Source organism: Enhydra lutris, unplaced genomic scaffold (genome assembly GCF_002288905.1).
Source record: "Enhydra lutris kenyoni isolate GAN:26980312 unplaced genomic scaffold, ASM228890v2 scaffoldscaffold41, whole genome shotgun sequence".
Classification (NCBI taxonomy): Eukaryota; Metazoa; Chordata; class Mammalia; order Carnivora; family Mustelidae; genus Enhydra; species Enhydra lutris.
The window spans coordinates 18,134,956-18,152,885 of record NW_019154125.1 but is presented as its reverse complement, the minus strand read 5'-3'; the positions used below and the strand labels follow the sequence as shown (position 1 = coordinate 18,152,885).

The 17,930-nt window shown below is 37.0% G+C and overlaps 1 protein-coding gene across 2 annotated transcripts in view; it reads right to left on the bottom strand.

The window, feature by feature from the left end:
- LOC111155445 (protein kinase, DNA-activated, catalytic polypeptide) overlaps positions 1–17,930 on the bottom strand; it is a 222,726-nt gene that overhangs the window by 187,223 nt on the left and 17,573 nt on the right. For both annotated transcript variants that reach the window (XM_022515606.1, XM_022515607.1), the window contains exons 12-21: positions 17,001–17,165; positions 16,369–16,537; positions 16,012–16,061; positions 15,276–15,401; positions 13,708–13,860; positions 11,892–12,007; positions 11,400–11,559; positions 10,571–10,657; positions 10,019–10,138; positions 9,445–9,604 (exon numbers count right to left, since the gene is read on the bottom strand). In XM_022515606.1, coding sequence (XP_022371314.1) covers positions 9,445–9,604; positions 10,019–10,138; positions 10,571–10,657; positions 11,400–11,559; positions 11,892–12,007; positions 13,708–13,860; positions 15,276–15,401; positions 16,012–16,061; positions 16,369–16,537; positions 17,001–17,165 — 1,306 coding nt within the window. The remainder of the gene's footprint in view (positions 1–9,444; positions 9,605–10,018; positions 10,139–10,570; positions 10,658–11,399; positions 11,560–11,891; positions 12,008–13,707; positions 13,861–15,275; positions 15,402–16,011; positions 16,062–16,368; positions 16,538–17,000; positions 17,166–17,930) is intronic.

Here is a 17,930-nt window from a genome sequence, read left to right as displayed (position 1 = left end):
ACTTCTTTCTTACCAGTCTAGATGCCTTTTATTTTTTGGTCTGATTACCATGGCAAGGACATCAGTACCACACTGAATAAAAGTGATGCGAGCTGACATTCTTATCTCGTTGCTGATCTTAAAAGAAAAGCTTTTAGGGGCACCTTGGTGGCTCAGTGGGTTAAAGCCTCTGCCTTCAGCTCAGGTCATGATCCCAGAGTCCTGGGTTTGAGCCCCGCATCAGGCTCTCTGCTTGGCAGGGATACTGCTTCCCTTCCTCTCTCTCTGCCTGTCTCTCTGCCTACTTGTGATCTCTGTCAAATAAATAAATAAAATCTTTTTTTTTTAAAAAAAGGAAAAGCTTTTAGCTTTTTACCACAGAGTATGATGTTAGCTGTGAGTCTGTCATACACAGACTTTATTGTGTTGAGGTATGGTCCCTCTATACCCACTTGGTTGAGGTTTTTTTTTTTTTTTTAATCAAAAATGGATGAATTGTGTCAAATGCTTTTTCTGCTTAAGAAGATCATATTATTTTTATCCCTCATTTTGTTAATGTGGTGTATCACACTGATTGATTTGTGGATGTTGAACCATCCTTACTTCCCTGGAATCAATCCCACTTGATCACTCTGTATGATCCTTTTGATGTATTGTTGAATTCAGTTTGCTTATATATATATAATATTTAATGATTTTTTGCATCTATGTTCATTAAGGATGTTGACCTGTAATTTTCTTCTTTTGTAGTGTCTTTGTCTGGTTGTGGTTACCTGGTTGTACTGGCCTTGTATAATTATCTAAAAGCATTCCCTCAACTTTCTTCTTTAAAAAAGATTTTTTACCTATTCATTTGAGAGATAGATAGCGAGAGAAAGTGGGAAGGAGAGGGAGAACCAGGTTCCCTGACAGGAGGGAGCCCAATGCAGGGCGTGATCCCAGGACCCCGAGATCATGACCTGAGCCAAAGGCAGGTGCTTGATCAACTGAGCCACCCAGGTGCTCTCCTTTTTGAACTTTTGAAAGTTTGAGGATAGGTATTAATTTTTCTTTAAATGGTAGTAGAATTCACCTGTGAAGCCATCTGGTTCTGCACTTTTGTTGTTAGGGGTTTTTTGAATACCAATTCAACGTCCTTACTAGTAATAGGTCGGTTCAGGTTTTCCAGTTCTTCCTAATTCAGTCTTGGATGATTGCATGTTTCTACAATTTATCTAGAAACACTAGGTTGTCCCTTATTGGCATATAATTATTTGTAGTAATTTCTCATAACCCCTTGTACTTTCATGGTATCAGTTGTAGCTTCTGCTTCATTTCTGATTTTATTTGGGCTCTCTTTTTTCTTGATGAGTCTAGCTAATGGTTTATCCTTTTTTTTTTTTTTTTAAAGATTTTATTTAAGAGAGACACAGCGAGAGAGGGAACATAAACAGGGGGAGTGGGGGAGGGAGAAGCAAGCTTCTCGTGTAGCAGGGAGCCCAAAGTGGGTCCCAATCCCAGGACCCAGAGACCATGACCTGAGCTGAAGGCAGACGCCTGGCAACTGAGCCACACAGGTGCCCCTCCATTTTTAAAAAAATATGTTCAAAGAACCAGCTTAGTTTTGTTGATCTTTTCTACTTTTTTGATCCGTTTCATTTCTGTTCTGATCTTTATTATTTCCTTCCTTTTACTAACTTTGTGCTTTGTCTTTTTCTAGTTCCTTTAGATATAAAGTTAGACGGTTTGAGACTTTTGTTTCCTGAGATTGCCCTATATTGCTATAAATTTCCCTCAGAATTGCTTTTACTGTGTCCCATAGGCTTGGAATGTTATGTTCCTATTTTCATTTGTCTCAAATATTTTTTATCTTTTTAAGATTTTATTTATTTACTTGAGAGAGAGAGAAAGCACATGAGCAGGGAGAGTGGCAGAGGAAGAGGGAGAAGCAGGGTCCCTGCTAAGCAGGGAGCCCAACATGGGGCTCAATCCCAGGACCCCAGAATCACGACCTGAGCCAAAGGCAGATGACCAACTGAGCCACCCAGGAGCCTCTCAAAGTATTTTTTTAATTTTCTCTTTGCTTTCTAACTTGACTCATTAGCTGTTTAGTGACCATGTTGTTTAGCCTCTACCTGTTTGTTTATTCCAGTTCTTTCCCCTGGTAGTTGATATATAGTTTCATACTATTACAGTCAGAAAAGATGGCTTATATACCTTCAGTCTTCTCACATTTATTGAAACTTCTTTTGTGGCCTAACATGATTTGTCCTAGAGAATGTCCTAGCGAATGTCCCACATGCAATCGAAAAGAATGCATATTCTGCTGCTTTTGGAATGAATGTTCTATATATATCTACGAAGTCCATCTGGTCCAATGTGTTATTTAAGGCCACTATTTCCTTATTCTCTGTACTAACGATTGATTTATCCACTGAGGTAAATGGGGTGTTAAAGTCTCCTACTATTATTGTATTACTGCTGATTTCTCCCTTGTAAATTTTTGCTCGACATTATTTAGGTGTTCCTATGTTGGGTACACAGATATTTTCAATTGTTATGTACCCTTGTTGGATTGATTCCTTTACCATCATATAATGAGCTTGTCCCTTGTTATAGTCTTCTTTTGAAGGCTATATTGTCTCACATTTTTTAAAAAAAGTCAAAAAACAAAAAGTATTTATAAAAATAAAATTTTAAAAAGGGGCGCCTGGGTGGCTCAGTGGGTTAAGGCCTCTGCCTTCAGCTCAGGTCATGCTCTCAGGGTCCTGGGATCGAGCCCCGCATCGGGCTCTCTGCTTGGCAGGGAGCCTGCTTTCTCCTCTCTCTCTCTGCCTGCCTCTCTGCCTACTTATGAGCTCTGTCAAATAAATAAATAAAAATCTTAAAAAAAAAAAAAAAAAGATCTATTTTGTCCAACAGAAGTACTACTACCCTGGATTTTCTTTTCTCTTCATTTCCAGTTGCATAGAGGATCTTTCCACCCCTTCACTTTCAGTCTGTATGTCTTTTTGTCTTTTGGTCTGAAGTGAGTCATTACTGGCAGCACATTGATGGGACTCATTTAGTTTTTTTTAATTCATTCACCCACTGTCTTTTGACTGGAGCATTAGTACATTTACACTTAAAGTAATTATTGATAGGTATGTACTTATTGCCATTTTGTTCATTGTTCTCTGGTGTTATAGTTCTCATCCCTTCCTCTTATTCTCCTCCCTTGTGATATGATGACTTTAACTGTTGCATTTGGGTTCCTTTCTCTTTATTATTTGTGTACCTATTATAGGTTTTTGAATTGTGTTTACCATGAGGTTCCTAACATCCTTTGTATACAGCAGTCCATTTTAAATTGACATCATTAGGGGCGCCTAGGTAGCTCAGTCGGTTAAGCGTCTGCCTTTGGCTCATGCCATGATCTCAGGGTCCTTGGACTGAGTCCCACATCAGGTTCCCAGTTCAGTGGGCACTCTGCTTCTACCTCTTCCTCTGCCCCCACCCCTACTCATGCTCTATCTCTACCTCTCAAATAAATAAAATCTTAAAAAAAAAAAAAAGATGTGGGGCGCCTGGGTGGCTCGCGAGTTGAAGCCTCTGCCTTCGGCTCAGGTCATGATCCCAGGGACCTGGGATCGAGCCCCGCGTCGGCCTCTCTGCTCAGGGGGGAGTCTGCTTCCCTTCCTCTCTCTCTGCCTGCCTTTCTGCCTCCTTGTGATCTCTGTCAAATAAATAAATAAATAAAATCTTAAAAAAAAAAAAAAAGATGGTTAAGATATAACATATTCTAAAAGTAGCACATTTTTACTACCCCTAATGTTTTGTTTTTTATTTAATATTTTACATTTCTTTATTTTGCAATCTCTTAACTAATTATCATAGATACCACTGTTTTTACTACTTTTGTTTTCTAACCTTCATATTAGCTTTACAAGTGATTAATCCACTACTTTCACTATGTATTTACCTTTACTAGTGAGATTTGTACTTTTATGTATTTTCTTGTTACTAATTAATGCCCTTGCTTTTCAACTTAAAGAAGTCCCTTTAATGTTTCTTGTAAGGCCTGTTTTATAGTGATAAACTCCTTCGGTTTTTGTCTGAGAAACCTCTCTCTCCTTTAATTCTGGATGATAACCTCACTGGGAAGAATATTCTTGATTGTAGTTGTTTTTTGTTTTTTCTTTCTTTTTTTCTTTTCATCATTTAAAAAAAAATCATGCTCCTCTCTTCTGGCCTGCAAAGTTTTGGCTGAAAAATCAGTTCATAAACTGGGTTTTCTTTCTATATAATTAGTTGCTTTTCTCTTGCTGCTTTTAGGATTGTATTGTTTTTTTTTTTTTGCCTTTTTAATTATGGGCTTGCTATGGACCTCTTTGGGTTCAGCTTGTTTGGATCTCTCTGTGTTTCTTGGACCTGGATGTCTGTTTCCTCCCAAAGGTTAGGGAAGTTTTCAGCCATTACTTACTTAAGTAAAATTTCTGTCCCATTGTCTACTTCTTCTGGACTCCTGTTAGTATGCTTGATGTTGCCCCAAAGAACCCTTATTCTTATTTTTAAAAATTCATTTTTCTTTTCCTGTTTCATTTGAGTAATTTCCAACACCCTGTCCTTACCACCCTGTAGTAATTTCCATCTCCCTGTCTTGCCACCACCCTGTCTTCACTGATCCATTCTTTTATATCATCTAATCTGCTGTCTGTGAGGGCTGGCTATGACTGTTCTGGATACACTGGTGGTGGGGCTGCCCCTGCAAGGCAGGAGTTGATGGTGGGGAAGCAGTCCTGGCTGAGGCTGCCTACAGGATGTGATGGGGTTGGAGCCTCTTGGGGTTGAGCAGCACTGGTCTGGGCCAAAGTCACCTGCCAGTACAGTGGGGTGGGAGCAATTTTGGAGGGGTGCCTTCCAAAGTGGGCAGGTTGCACAGGGCTGGTTCACAAAGGAACATCAGGACAGGGTGAATGGTGCCAGCAAGACAGAGTTGTCAGAGCTGGCATCCATCAACACTTCCATTCCCAGAGAAAGTTCCTACATAGCCCTGCCCCTCCAGCACACACTCTAAAATCAGCCAGTTACTCTCCTTCACATATGGCCTAGGTGTTTTTCAAACTGCTTCCTCTGTGCTCAGTCTCAGAGTGAATGAGTCTATATATAGGCCCTTTAAGAGTGCAGTCTTGGTTTTCCATAGCCTTTCAACTCTTCCAGAATTAAGTCTCAGTGGTTTTGAAAACCATGTATCATGGGGCTCATCTTCCTGGTACAGGTTCCCAGGAAAGAGGTGCCCAATATAGGCCTTGAACCCTTTGCTCCTCGGGGAGAACCGCCCTCCTGTTTGTGGGTCTTTGCACTGGGGGTAAGGGTCTTGGCCAGTCTTCATGTCTGCCCTTCCTGTCTCAATGTGACTTTTTCTTTACCTTTAGCTGTAAAAGACCTGTTTTGTTAGTCACAGGTCATTCTCAGAGAGAGGTGCTCTATATGTGATTGTAGCTTGGTATGTCCATGGGAGGAAGTACACTCAGAATTCTTCTACTCCACTGTCTTGATCCTTCCCTGTGATTATCTTCTTTTGCTGACCCAAATTAACCCTAGTTTGGCCTGCAACTTTTCTCCATCATTCTTTGAACACTTCCTTAATTTCCAGATGTCTCAGAAAATACAATATTCTAGGTCTATCTTGTATATTCCCAGTCCCAAGCTGGAGCCAATCATCTCTCCAAAGACTACTAGTTTCTTTTAGTGTACAGTGACATTTAGAAGCTACAGTCTGGGCAATAGGTTTGCTCATTACTATTAAGGTATCACTACTCCAAGGCAGGTCCTTTAAGTGGACTGATTGGAAATATATGCACGTATTTTACACACACACTCACACTTTCATCTCTATTTCTACCTTTACTTAACCATATATGTATGTATGTGTGTTCATGTGAGAAAAAGACAAAGAAAGAGAGAAAAAAAGAGAGAAGGAGAGGGAAGGAGGGAGAACGATTTCACACAGATACATCCACTTCCTATCCAATACCACAGGGTTCACTTTAGTTTTCTCTATTTGTAACTCCCCTCTCTAACAAAGGGAAAGCTAGTTTCCATTAACCTTAATCTATTTATTTGATCAATCCCCCATATGTCACATTCCCCATCCTACTTTGACCCCCATACCCTATAAGGCTGCCCCAACATGTGCGTGCCCCCCACCCTGCTCCAACTCTGACACCCATGCCAGGCTGCCCCTCAGGGCTGTCCTCATGTTCCTGGGGAGCACCACTGCAATGCTAACACCTAACTTCCTCTGTACCACCTGAAGGTCTTAGGACTGAATCACTTTAGGAAGAGGAGAGGAAGAGTTTAACTCCCACCAAGTGAAAGCAGTCAATTTATAGTCAGGAAAATATGAAGCAGAAACTCACTAAGCAAAAGGTCAAAATGAACATGACTGGTAATGGCACCAATTACTATCATGACGCTGTGAGGAGTCCACAGCGTCAGTTCTGGGTGTTTCTCTCAAAACAGCACAACTGAATCCTATTATGAGACATCGGACAAGCCCACACTAAAAATACATGGCCTATAATCTTCAAAAAATGTCAACATTATGAGAACTAAGAAAGGGTGAAGAGATACCCACATTCAAGGAAGCTAAGGCACTATGACTATTAAATGAAACATGATCCTAGACTGAATTCTGGACCAGGAAAAATACAGCTATAAAAGAAATTAATGGGACAACTAAGAAATCTACATTTGGACTGTAGATTAGAAAAGAATAATGTACCCATGTTATTTTTCCTGATTTTGATAATGATACCATGGTTATGTAAAATAATGTCCTCATTCTTAAGAAATACACATTATGGGGCACCTGAGTGGCTCAGTTGGTTAAGTGACTGACTCCTGGTTTCAGCTTGGTCGTGATCTCAGGGTCACTGGGTTGAGCCCTGCATCAGGCTCCACACTCAGCCCACAGTCTGCTTGTCCCTCTCTTTCTGCTCCTCCCCCTGTTCAAGCCCTGTCTCTCTAAAATAAATGAAATCTTAAAAAAAAAGAAAGAAAGAAAGAAAGAAAGACACATTGCAACATTTAGGCATATATATCCATGGTTTCCGCAATCATAAGGGGTTCAGGAAAAAAAAAAAGTCATGTATAAATACACACACATGTATTATCTCGTAATACAAGGAGAGCACATCTAACAATAAAGCACAAGGAACAAAATCTTACTTGTGGAATCTGTGTAAAGACTATACAGGAGTTCCTTTCACTATTAATGAAACTATCCAGAAAGTTTGATCATTTCAAATAAAACATTACTAAAAAGAGTAGTTGTGGGGCCGCCTGGGTGGCTCAGTTAGTTAAGCAACTGCCTTCGGCTCAGGTCATGATTCCAGAGTCCTGGGATCGAGACCCACATTGGGCTCCCAGCTCCATGGAGTCTGCTTCTCCCTCTTTCTCCCGTCTTATTCTCTCTCTTTCAAATAAATAAAATCTTTAAAAAAATAAATAAAAAGAGTAGTTGTCTTTAAGATTATGGATTTTCTTTTATTTGATTTTACCCACTTCCCCATCTTCTAATAATCTAGAATACACATATTTATGAGTAAATCCTTTGCTTAAAAGAATCACAGTATCGTCCCTTATTAATTTAAAAGAAACATAAATCTTTTCCTTTTCTCTTAAAGATTTTATTTATTTATTTATTTGAGAGACAGTGAGAGCATGAGTCGGGGGAGAGGCAGACAGAGAGGAAGAAGGAGAAGCAGACTCCCTGCTGAGCAGGAAGCCTGACACAGAGCTTGATTCCAGGACCCTGAGATCATGACCTGAGCTGAGGTCAGACATCTAACCGACTGAGTCACCCAAGGACCCCAAAAGAAACATAAATTTTTTTCAATGAGCTAACTGACAGAACTAAATTCCCGAAAGCAAAAAGTACCATTTGTTACTAGACAGAATCATTTTTTTAAAATTAAATCCATGTAGGTAGAGGCGCCTGGGTGGCTTAGTCATTAGGTGTCTGCCTTCGGCTTGGGTTGTGATCGAGCCCTGCATCAGGATCCCTGCTTGGTGGGAGGCCTGCTTCTCCCTCTCCCACTACCCCTGCTTGTATTCCCCCTCTCGCTATCTCTCTCTCTGTCAAATAAATAAATAAATAAAATCTTCACAAAAAATAAACTAAGTCCATGTATTTTCAGTGATTTACTCAAATAGCAGCAATCCTTACATAATGTTAATTTTAAAAGCCTAAGTAAGCTATAAACATTAATTAGCTTATATATATAAACATTAATTAGCTTATATTTTTTGGTTTCTAAATAATGCTTGTTATTTCTAGCATTTACAGAAAATCTCTCAAAACTGTGACTCTTCTTAAACTCTGAATATGCATCAAGGGTGTCATAAAAACCAGACTCAATGAATAAAATGTGTCACAGAGCTTCCACCTAATGTTTCCAAACCAACAAAACTTAAGTTGAACAAAAAAATGATTTACATAGGGGCGCCTGGGTGGCTCAGTGGGTTAAAGCCTCTGCCTTCGGCTCAAGTCATGGTCCCAGGGTCCTGGGATCGAGCCCCACATTGGGCTCTCTGCTCAGCGGGGAGCTTGCTCCCCACCCCCCCGCTGCCTGCCTCTCTGCCTACTTTTGATCTCTGTCTGTCAAATAAATAAACAAAATCTTAAAAAAAAAAAAAAAAGATTTACATAGTTTTACAAATTAACCTAATTTTTCACTTAATTCACTTAATTTTTCATGGCAATAATATTTAAATTCTTAGCAATATTTCAGTGTCTTTCTCCAATCTGAATCTTTCTTTTTGCTCCATCTAATAACAATGTCCATCTTCATTCTGGTTCAAGTAAATCTGTCCTCCTAAACTCTAACTGCTATTTTTCTTTGTTCCTTTAAATTAATAAGATACTGTGATTGTTTCAAGGAAAGGATTTATCTATCCATAAATGTGTATTCTTGATAATTAGAAGACAGGGAAAAACAGAGAGTGGGTAAAATTAAAAGATTCCTTTTAATCTTTTCCCAAACCTATTTCTACTATGATAATTCTTCAAAACTGGTTAACATTAGTGCTTCATCAATTATATTTGGAAAACCAGTAAAACTCAACAAAATGTAAAATTAGTATTGAATTTTTATAGTTTTAATTCCCATTTAACAATTTATTTATTTATTGCAAGGCAGTGTATTAGGATTTATAAGGAGTTCAAGATACTAGAGATAGAGTTCTTGCCCTTGAAGATTTTATAAATCTTGATAGGATGTAAGTGAGTAAAATAAAAAACAGTTTTAATACCTCAATTATATGTTCCAGTGTTATTTATGTCCCAACTATACTGGCTATTGGGAAGATAACATAAATATCAATCAAACATATTTTAGATATGTTCAAATTTCAGAAGTTACAAAAATACAAATAGTCCTATTAAAATTATTACATTACCATTTTATTTAAGATACACATCACAATTCTTCTAAACCTTACCTGATAAGGCTGAAGTTTTCAGATATCCATCAAGGCTGGGTAAAATGTCTGTATAATGGGGCTGAATTACATGTTTGCAGATGTAAAGTGACCATTCTTCTAGGGCATTCAGGGCTACTTCTGCCAATGGGGTATAGCTCAGGCCCAGTTTAAAAGCCATCTATATATTAATACAAACAAGGTAAACTGAAATGCAGGGAATTTAATATTTATAGAAAAAAAACACAAATCACTTTTGGTTTCTAATGAATAAACGCTTCTACTGACAGATATTGCTGGAGGTGAGCAGGTGCATCCCAGGTCACGCTTGGGAAAACAAGCACCACCAATCTATGTAGTTGATATTATACTGCAGACTTTTAATACACAGGCTTAATCCTCATGTCCACCTATAAGGGAAGCTTTGAGAGGCCAAGCCAAGTATCCTAAACCCCAAAGCTACTAAGTGGCAGAACCAGGGGTGTTTTATGGGGAAGCACCAACCATGACTGCAGTGGCAAGACCTTAATACCATGTTTTCCGGAAAACATAACATTATGTGAAGAAATGGATTTGCTTAAGACAATGCATCTACCTGCAATGCAGGAACGTAGGCTCTAATATCAAGTTCAATGATGTCATGTGGCAGGGACAAAATAAAGGTCAAACAGGAGGCCAAAAGTTCATCTTTGTATTGCTTCATTTTAACTGATACCTTAATAAGAAAGAAGAGTAATAAAGTGCTATGTACCTGGAGCCTATAATTTGAAAAATCATTAAAAAACATTTACCCTATTCTCAAATATAAAAGGTGATCATGCAGCTTACATGACATAGCCTAGTTTACAAATTAAGCTGATCTCCAGGAAAAGTTCATTTGTTGAAGTACTTAGTTCTTATTATAAGAGAGCTAAAGAATCCATTAGTTTCAAGTTGACATTATTCAAGCTGTATCATGAAAACTCAGGGACTTTTGAAACACAATGATTTCCTCTATTAGTGTTTCCGAATCCCTTAATCCCAATCTGGATTAAGCAAACCAATTTTTAAGTAATTAGACAATTTATGATCACTAAGATTTTTTTATCAATATACTTCCCTTTTTAAATAGCATATGATAATACTGCATAAATCATTTAAAAGTTACCTCTTTACCAAATTTTGCAAGTAAAGCAAAGCAAGAATATTTTTCTGGATCCTCAGGAGACTGTGTCTGACTCTTCAGACCAACTCCCTATTGAATAAAGCAGTAAATCAGTAAAGTAAACAATAATTATGGATTTGAATGCCCTAATCTAGCAGTTCCCAGTCTTACTTCTAAGGGATGAATTCATTTTCACTTTGCCAAGGCCTTCTGCAGACAGGAAAAAAATTGGCCCCAATAACACTTCAGGCAGAGGTCAGTGAGAAACAAAGCATAAGATGGAAAATGAATGGCTGGTCAAAAGCCAGAGGCCTAGCTTAATCTATTCCCCCTTCCCGGTCTTCCAACACATATACCTATGACCCAAGAGAACTATTCATCTTATAACTAACCAGCTGGACCACTCATAATTGACTAGGGTGTTAGGTATACTAATTTAGCTATTCTCAAATGTCACTAGTCACCAGAGGACCTGGGTGGTTTGTTAACACAGATTGCTCAGCCTTGCCCCCAGAGTTTCTGATTAGGTAAATCTGGAAAGGGCACAGATTTCCCAAGTAATGCTGATACTGGTCCTACAACCACACTTTGAGAACCGCTGTTAATCTAACCTTATTAGCCAGGTGCTAGTAAATCAGAACAGAAAATGCTATTAGTTAACTTTTTTAACAGTGTCATTCAATTGCCAGTCATGCTATCAGTTTTTAAAAGTATGTAAAATAGAGATTTTTAAAACTGCAATACACTATAATCTTTTATAATGCCTTTATACACACTCATGCAACCTAAAAAAACACAAGAATATTCAATGTTCCCAGAAAAAAATACTTACCTTAAAATATTTTATTTTCTTGGCATTTCTCATAACAACAGAGAGCAATTTGTAAAAACCACTGATGAGAGGCAACCGTGTAGACTGCAAAATTAATTCATATGCAAATGAATGTATCCATGGCTCAAAAAATTCTACATGTTTCTCAGGAAGAATCTCTCTGTAAAAACAAATTAAAAGCTTAATGTAGAATTTTTATCATATATTTTTATTCAGCTTCAAAATTATAAGGGATATAATCAAAAAGGTGTATGATTCCATTACATAAACATTTTCATATTCCTTTTTTTCCCCTACCTGAGCATCTTTCAAAGAGAAAAACAATGGTAACTCTAAGCTGGAATGTTTAAATATATTTTAATGGTTCATATAAGCAAAGTTAGAGTTTAATTCTTTTACTATTTCATTTCATACATCTACATAAGTGGTTTTCCTATCCTATAGCCAGAAGGGTGATTTCCACCCTTAAATAATTAAAATTTTTAAAAATACCTGCAAAATTCCACCAGGTTAATGAAAGCTGAAAAATCTTTGGGTTTAGCAGGATGGAAGTTAGCAGCTGGATCTGAGGTCGGGATCACCCAAACACCAGTAGCTTCATTTTCATCCTTAAAAGGAGATTTACCCAAACAAACATTGTATCAAAGTGAGAAAGGTATAGATGGGTCCTCAATTAAAATTACAACAAATAAAATTTAATAAAGCTGACAGAGCTTGCAGAAAACATTAAAGAAAAGGACACATAGGAAGTAACAAAGTGAAATGATAGAAGAATGGTACAAATACAAAAATATAAAGGGGGCAGCTATAACTTCTTGAAGCAATGATGCCTTGACAGAGGTAAAAATTTAGAACACAGAAAGTATCAGTAATGACTTGGAGGTTTCAAGCTGAGAAACAGAAAAAACGGACAGTGTTAAGTATCAGTAAGTTACTATGAACATACTGCGCTTGTGTTATGAAACTCAGGTGGTTATGTTAAACAAGCAGCGAGAAATACAGACTGGGGAGCACCTGGGTGGCTCAGTGTGTTAAACAGCTGACTCTTGATTTCAGCTCAGGTCATGATCTCAGGGTCCTGGGACCAAGTCCTGGGTTGGGTTCTGTGCTCAGCTGAGAGTCTGCTTCCAACTTGCATGTACATGTCCATTTTCTCTTTCTCAAATAAACAAACAAATCTTAAAAAAAGAAAGAAAGAGAGAAACCCAAACTGGAAGCTATAAAGGAGGGTAAGGAGGAGTATAGGATTACTTGGGAAATGCTCACAGAAGTGACCACTGACATGCTGGAGATGAAGTAAAAAGGTCAGAAAACAGAAGAGAGCAGAAAACAAGAAGAGAAAGAAGTGCAAGGAAAGCCACTGAAGACAAAGAAAGTGACAAAGACGTGTGTCCTAAGAAGCAGGTTTGTTGGCTGACACAGTTCCAAGAAGCCCCTTTCAGCAAGTTTTTCAATGAAATTATTTTAGACATACACAAAGCATAAAAAGCAATAAAAGACACACTGGTGTTCCCATCAACCAACATAAAAAAATAGAACAAAACAAATCCAATACATTCAATGTGAAAAATGGCCTTTTACTGCTTCTTTATCCTCTGCATATCCACCCCATGATCTCTTGTCTAACTTCACAGTATTGCAGTGGAAGTACACATGTACTAACAAGCATAATCTAATCTAAGAAAAAAAACTACGGGGCTAAAAAGCAAATTAGATGTTTTCCACTAGAACTCAAGCCCTTCAACACTACTGTCATTACCATAGTGTTTTACTAAAACTTGTCCTCAGATAAGAGCAGAGCAGCTTCTAGCTGGCAGCCTTAGACCATGACTTACCTTCCATTCAGGCCAAGAAATCTGGGTACAGAAAAAAAAGAAGGTGTACTCTTCCTTTCCTGCCTAATGCCTATATTCTACTATCTCAAGAATACATTTACTACTCTGCACCCAGGCTTTGGAGTTTCCTTAGCTATAAACAAGAGGAATCCTAGGTTTCCCTATCCTACTGCAAAAAGTCACGTTTACATAAAGTAAGATCTGACTCTTTACCATTGCTAAGAAATGAGTAACAAGTCTAGTAAATAACTTTTTAAAAAATAAGTGGTTTTAAAATATTAAACATATGAATTATTTTTTGACCAAATCTAGGGATAACATTTTCTACACACTTTGCTATTCAAATAGCAAAGTATCAATGACACACATGAATGCCGCTACTCTACAAATGTGGCATTTTCCCCAGATGCTTTCATACAAAGAGAAGCTGGTATAAAAATGATGCAAAATTATTATTAACAAAAACTTCTAACCTTGTGTCCCCCAGCATTCTGTTTCTCTAGTGTAAGATCCAATTTCTCAATAATCTTCAAAACTGATTTGACAAATTCATCATATAGCAAATGATTCAGATTTTGAAGGGAGGAATTCACAAAGAAAAATGCTTCATCTGCTAAAAGAGAATCCTTTAAAGAAAAATAATAAACTTCAAAATTTTATGCAAAAAAAGTATCAGTATAAGCATTACAATGCATATGTGTACGTGCATATTTAGTAACTACAGAAGATTTACCTGGAAGTTTTCAAGCTGCAAAATGTAGACACTTTGATAAATTAGGACAAAATCATTTCAGTCAGATATGACCTACCCAGGCATGTAACAGATACTTACTAAGTAGAGAGTAGCAAATGAGATTTAGGTCAAACCTTGTCAAAACATTTATCTCACTTAATGTGTGTGTGTGTGTATGTGTGTGTGTGTGTGTAAAAACACATTTGTATACTATACACACACATATATTATATACTTATGTTTGTAGAAATACACATGCATATACATTTATATATATACACACACAAAAATTTGCATGCATGCACATATATATATACACATGTAAGCATACATGCACGTGATAAATATACACCTATCCCCAGAATGGACTTAAATGTATAATTTATCACTTCTATAAAAGTGAAACTATTCTATTTCAAAAATATAGGCCAATTACTCTGCCTTTACTCAGTCAAATTTCTATGGAATTTGGCCTCAAAATATAGGAATATCTGACATCACACATAAGAAATATAGTAGGTAAAATTAACACTACTATACTATTTTACCTCAATACAAAAACAACTAAAAACTCCTAAAATTTTTCACAGGATAGAAATAATTTATGGACAAAAATTGTTTTTCCTAGGCTGAACCGGCTTAAAGTTGACATCAGAGAAATATCTACCAGAAGCAATAAGCAGGAGGCATTATTCTAATCACAAATAATGTAAAGAACTGTGCACCAATCTTCTTCACACTTACTGAATCAGTGAGATTTAGCTTTTTAATCTTCATCTTTAATATATAAAAAGAGAATAGTTCTTCCATGGTGACAATACTGTTATACTTTTGTTACCTAAGAGGCTGGATCTCTTAGGAAGAATAACTTAGCATCAAACATATTACACTGGTTACTCACAGATGAAATGAGGACTCAGCTAAGGCAATTACTACGTTTACATGAGTTCTATGGTTTTGCTCTTAACTTATACCATTTCAGTTTTTTATTACTCAAATTACTTTTTAAAAAACAATGGAAAAGTTAGTAAAATTTAATTCTAAAATAAGAAAGGTTTAAGAGTGGGCGCCTGGGTGGCTCAGTGGGTTAAAGCCTCTGCCTTTGGCTCAGGTCATGATCCCCGGGTCCTGGGATCGAGTCCCACATCCGGCTCTCTGCTCAGCAGGGAGCCTGCTTCCTCCTCTCTCTCTCTCTGCCTACTTGTGATCTCTGTCTGTCAAATAAATAAATAAAATCTTTAAAAAAAAAAGGTTTAAGGGTAAAACTATAGAGACTAATTAGAGGAACTTTAAAATAGTCATTTTTACCATCATCTGGTCACAACTCAGGAGACTTCTAAAAAGATCCAAATAGTCTTTATATGTGGGCATTTTCCACTTGCCAGTTCTAACTTCCTCTGATGCACGATAGTCTTCAGATTCAGACTCAACACCCTAGGCAGGAAGACAACATGCCAATATTTACTAGTGGATTCACAAAATAAGCACAGCTGCCAGAAAGTTCTGATTTTCAGAGTCTTCTAAGCTAAAACACCCACTAGTAGGAGACTGTAATTTGAGGGAGATAGTATAGCATGAAAGGATAATAAGCAAGCTGAAAAAGAAATCATAATTTTTCTAACAGGGACTAAAATAGTGATGCAAGAACAAATATGTCACAACAATACCCAAGGAATGTGTTATGAGTCATTTATCTCACTTTCCTGCTCAGGTCAATCTTCCACCTCATCCTAGTTCCTATAACTTCAAGTAACTAAGATATGCCTTCCATGACACACCTAAGCATTTTGCCTCAGAGTTTCAAGACAGAAAACATTCCCTTCTTATAAAACTGTATAAATAATAGTAAAGTTACATTTAAGGATGTTCCACAACTTAAGAGAAGTTTATTTACCTGGCATTATGTTCTACATTTCTCAAAATGTGAGGGATGGCTAATAACTAAAAGAACATTTTTGTATATTCATGGACTAAAAACCCCAGTATCACTTCTAACTTCCAGTGACAAAAGACTAAATACCAAAACATTAGATTCAGAGTTTACCTTTTGAAGGATCACTGGCTTAGAACATATTCGGATTAAACCCTGATGCACTGAAAAAAGAAAATGAAAACAAAAATAAAGGAAACAACAAAAAGTAAACCATTATTTCACTGAATGTAACTATATCTCTTAATTTTATTTTCCTTTAAGTTTGTTATTATCTTTAGTTTAAAATTTTGGACTATTAAGATTCAGAAGCAAAAGGAAGAAAAAAAGAGATGGAAAAAGGAGGTTTTGATCCACCAAAACATGAGTTTTCCAATAGGCATCAAAAGATATGAAAGGTATCTATATCAAACAACATGTTAAGTATTTGTCTTTCATCATCATAAAAACAAGGATGAGTTCCAAACTTACCCACGGTACTGATGCAATTCCAAAGAACTGGTCCTTTTCCCCCTAAGGCTAGGAAGACTTTCACTATGGCTTTACAACACACTGACTGCATTTTTGGACTATACTGTGGGAAACTGTCTATCTGTACCACCATGAGATGTTCCAGAACTGGAGTATACACCTCAGGAACCTATCAGAAATGGAGAGCAAACTACAAGTTAGAGGAGGGAATAAAAAATATATGAATAACACAAATATCCAAAGTAATTACAACTCAAGTGGACACATATTAGATAAATAAAAAACCTGGCTTATATATGATCTACAAATAAGCTGAACACTTACTGTGACTGCCTAAAAAAATTAGAATAAAGCTGTCTGAATGATACTTAAGGTGAAATTCTATCCTAAGCAGTAATCTTAATCTCTTAAAGATAAAACGAATAACAAATAACTTTTCCTGCTTTGAATAACAAGAAGTCAAGTTTCCTGACAATAATTCTATTAACACAAAGTACTAATTAAAAATGTCACCTTGATCACAGTGGTGCCTGTACCAAATACATATAATTCATATGACTCCATGAAATTATCTAAAGAACTGAGATTAAATAGCTAAAACCGTGCTCAGTTTAATGAATAATTTCACTTACTGTATCAAGGTAAAGCAAGACACTTGCAATAGACTGGAGGAAACTTGGCATGTGGTAAACGTGGTCATCAACAGTGTCTATCTGGGTGAGGAACAGCTGCTTGCAGCGCTGAATGAGCTCTACATACATGAAGTCAACATCTTTTGCATTTACAACCTTGCAAGGCTTTCAGAAAGGTAAACAAAGGTCTTTATCAATGTTATCAATGTCAAAATAATGGCATTCAAGGTGTCATGTTAAGTCATGTGATTATAAGCTGAATAATTAAGCTTTTTAATGGAGATGAAAGTTATAAAATACATTTCATAAAGATGCTTTTAAAAATAATCTGTAATTATATTCTAAATATGCATTTATATACAAAAAAAAATCTATTGATGGTCGACTATTCTAGATATTGCTTAGATGGTAGCTATCAAAGACAAATGAGATGTAGTCTATGCTCCATGAGGCTGGTCACCTAGAGGGGGAAACTGAGAACTCAAAGCTAGAATATGCTACTACACTATCCTACACACTACACCCAAAGCAATCTTTGTAACTCACAAATCTGATAATGCTATTACCAGCTTCAGATTTTTCAAAGGCTTCTTTGGACCTTCGATCTAATCTAGCTTCCCCGAGGATCTGACTAGTTAATCTTTTTAGAGTCCTCTCCCTTTTTGTCTATCATGCTCCAGCTACACTGTGAACATACTCTAACTACAGTGAACAAGCTGAAGTGGTTTAGACCATAGTGTATGAAGTTGAAAATTCCATGTTCTCATTTACCTTTGAGCCTTCTCACATACTGGTTCTTCTGCCCTATATATATTCAAAGGAGCCAACAGAGACAAATGAAGATGAAGATTAAAAAGAGCAAGAGAGGGAGGATTATTTGGAAGCAAATGAGGAAATGATCAGAAATGGAATCAGTAGTGAGTAGAAAGC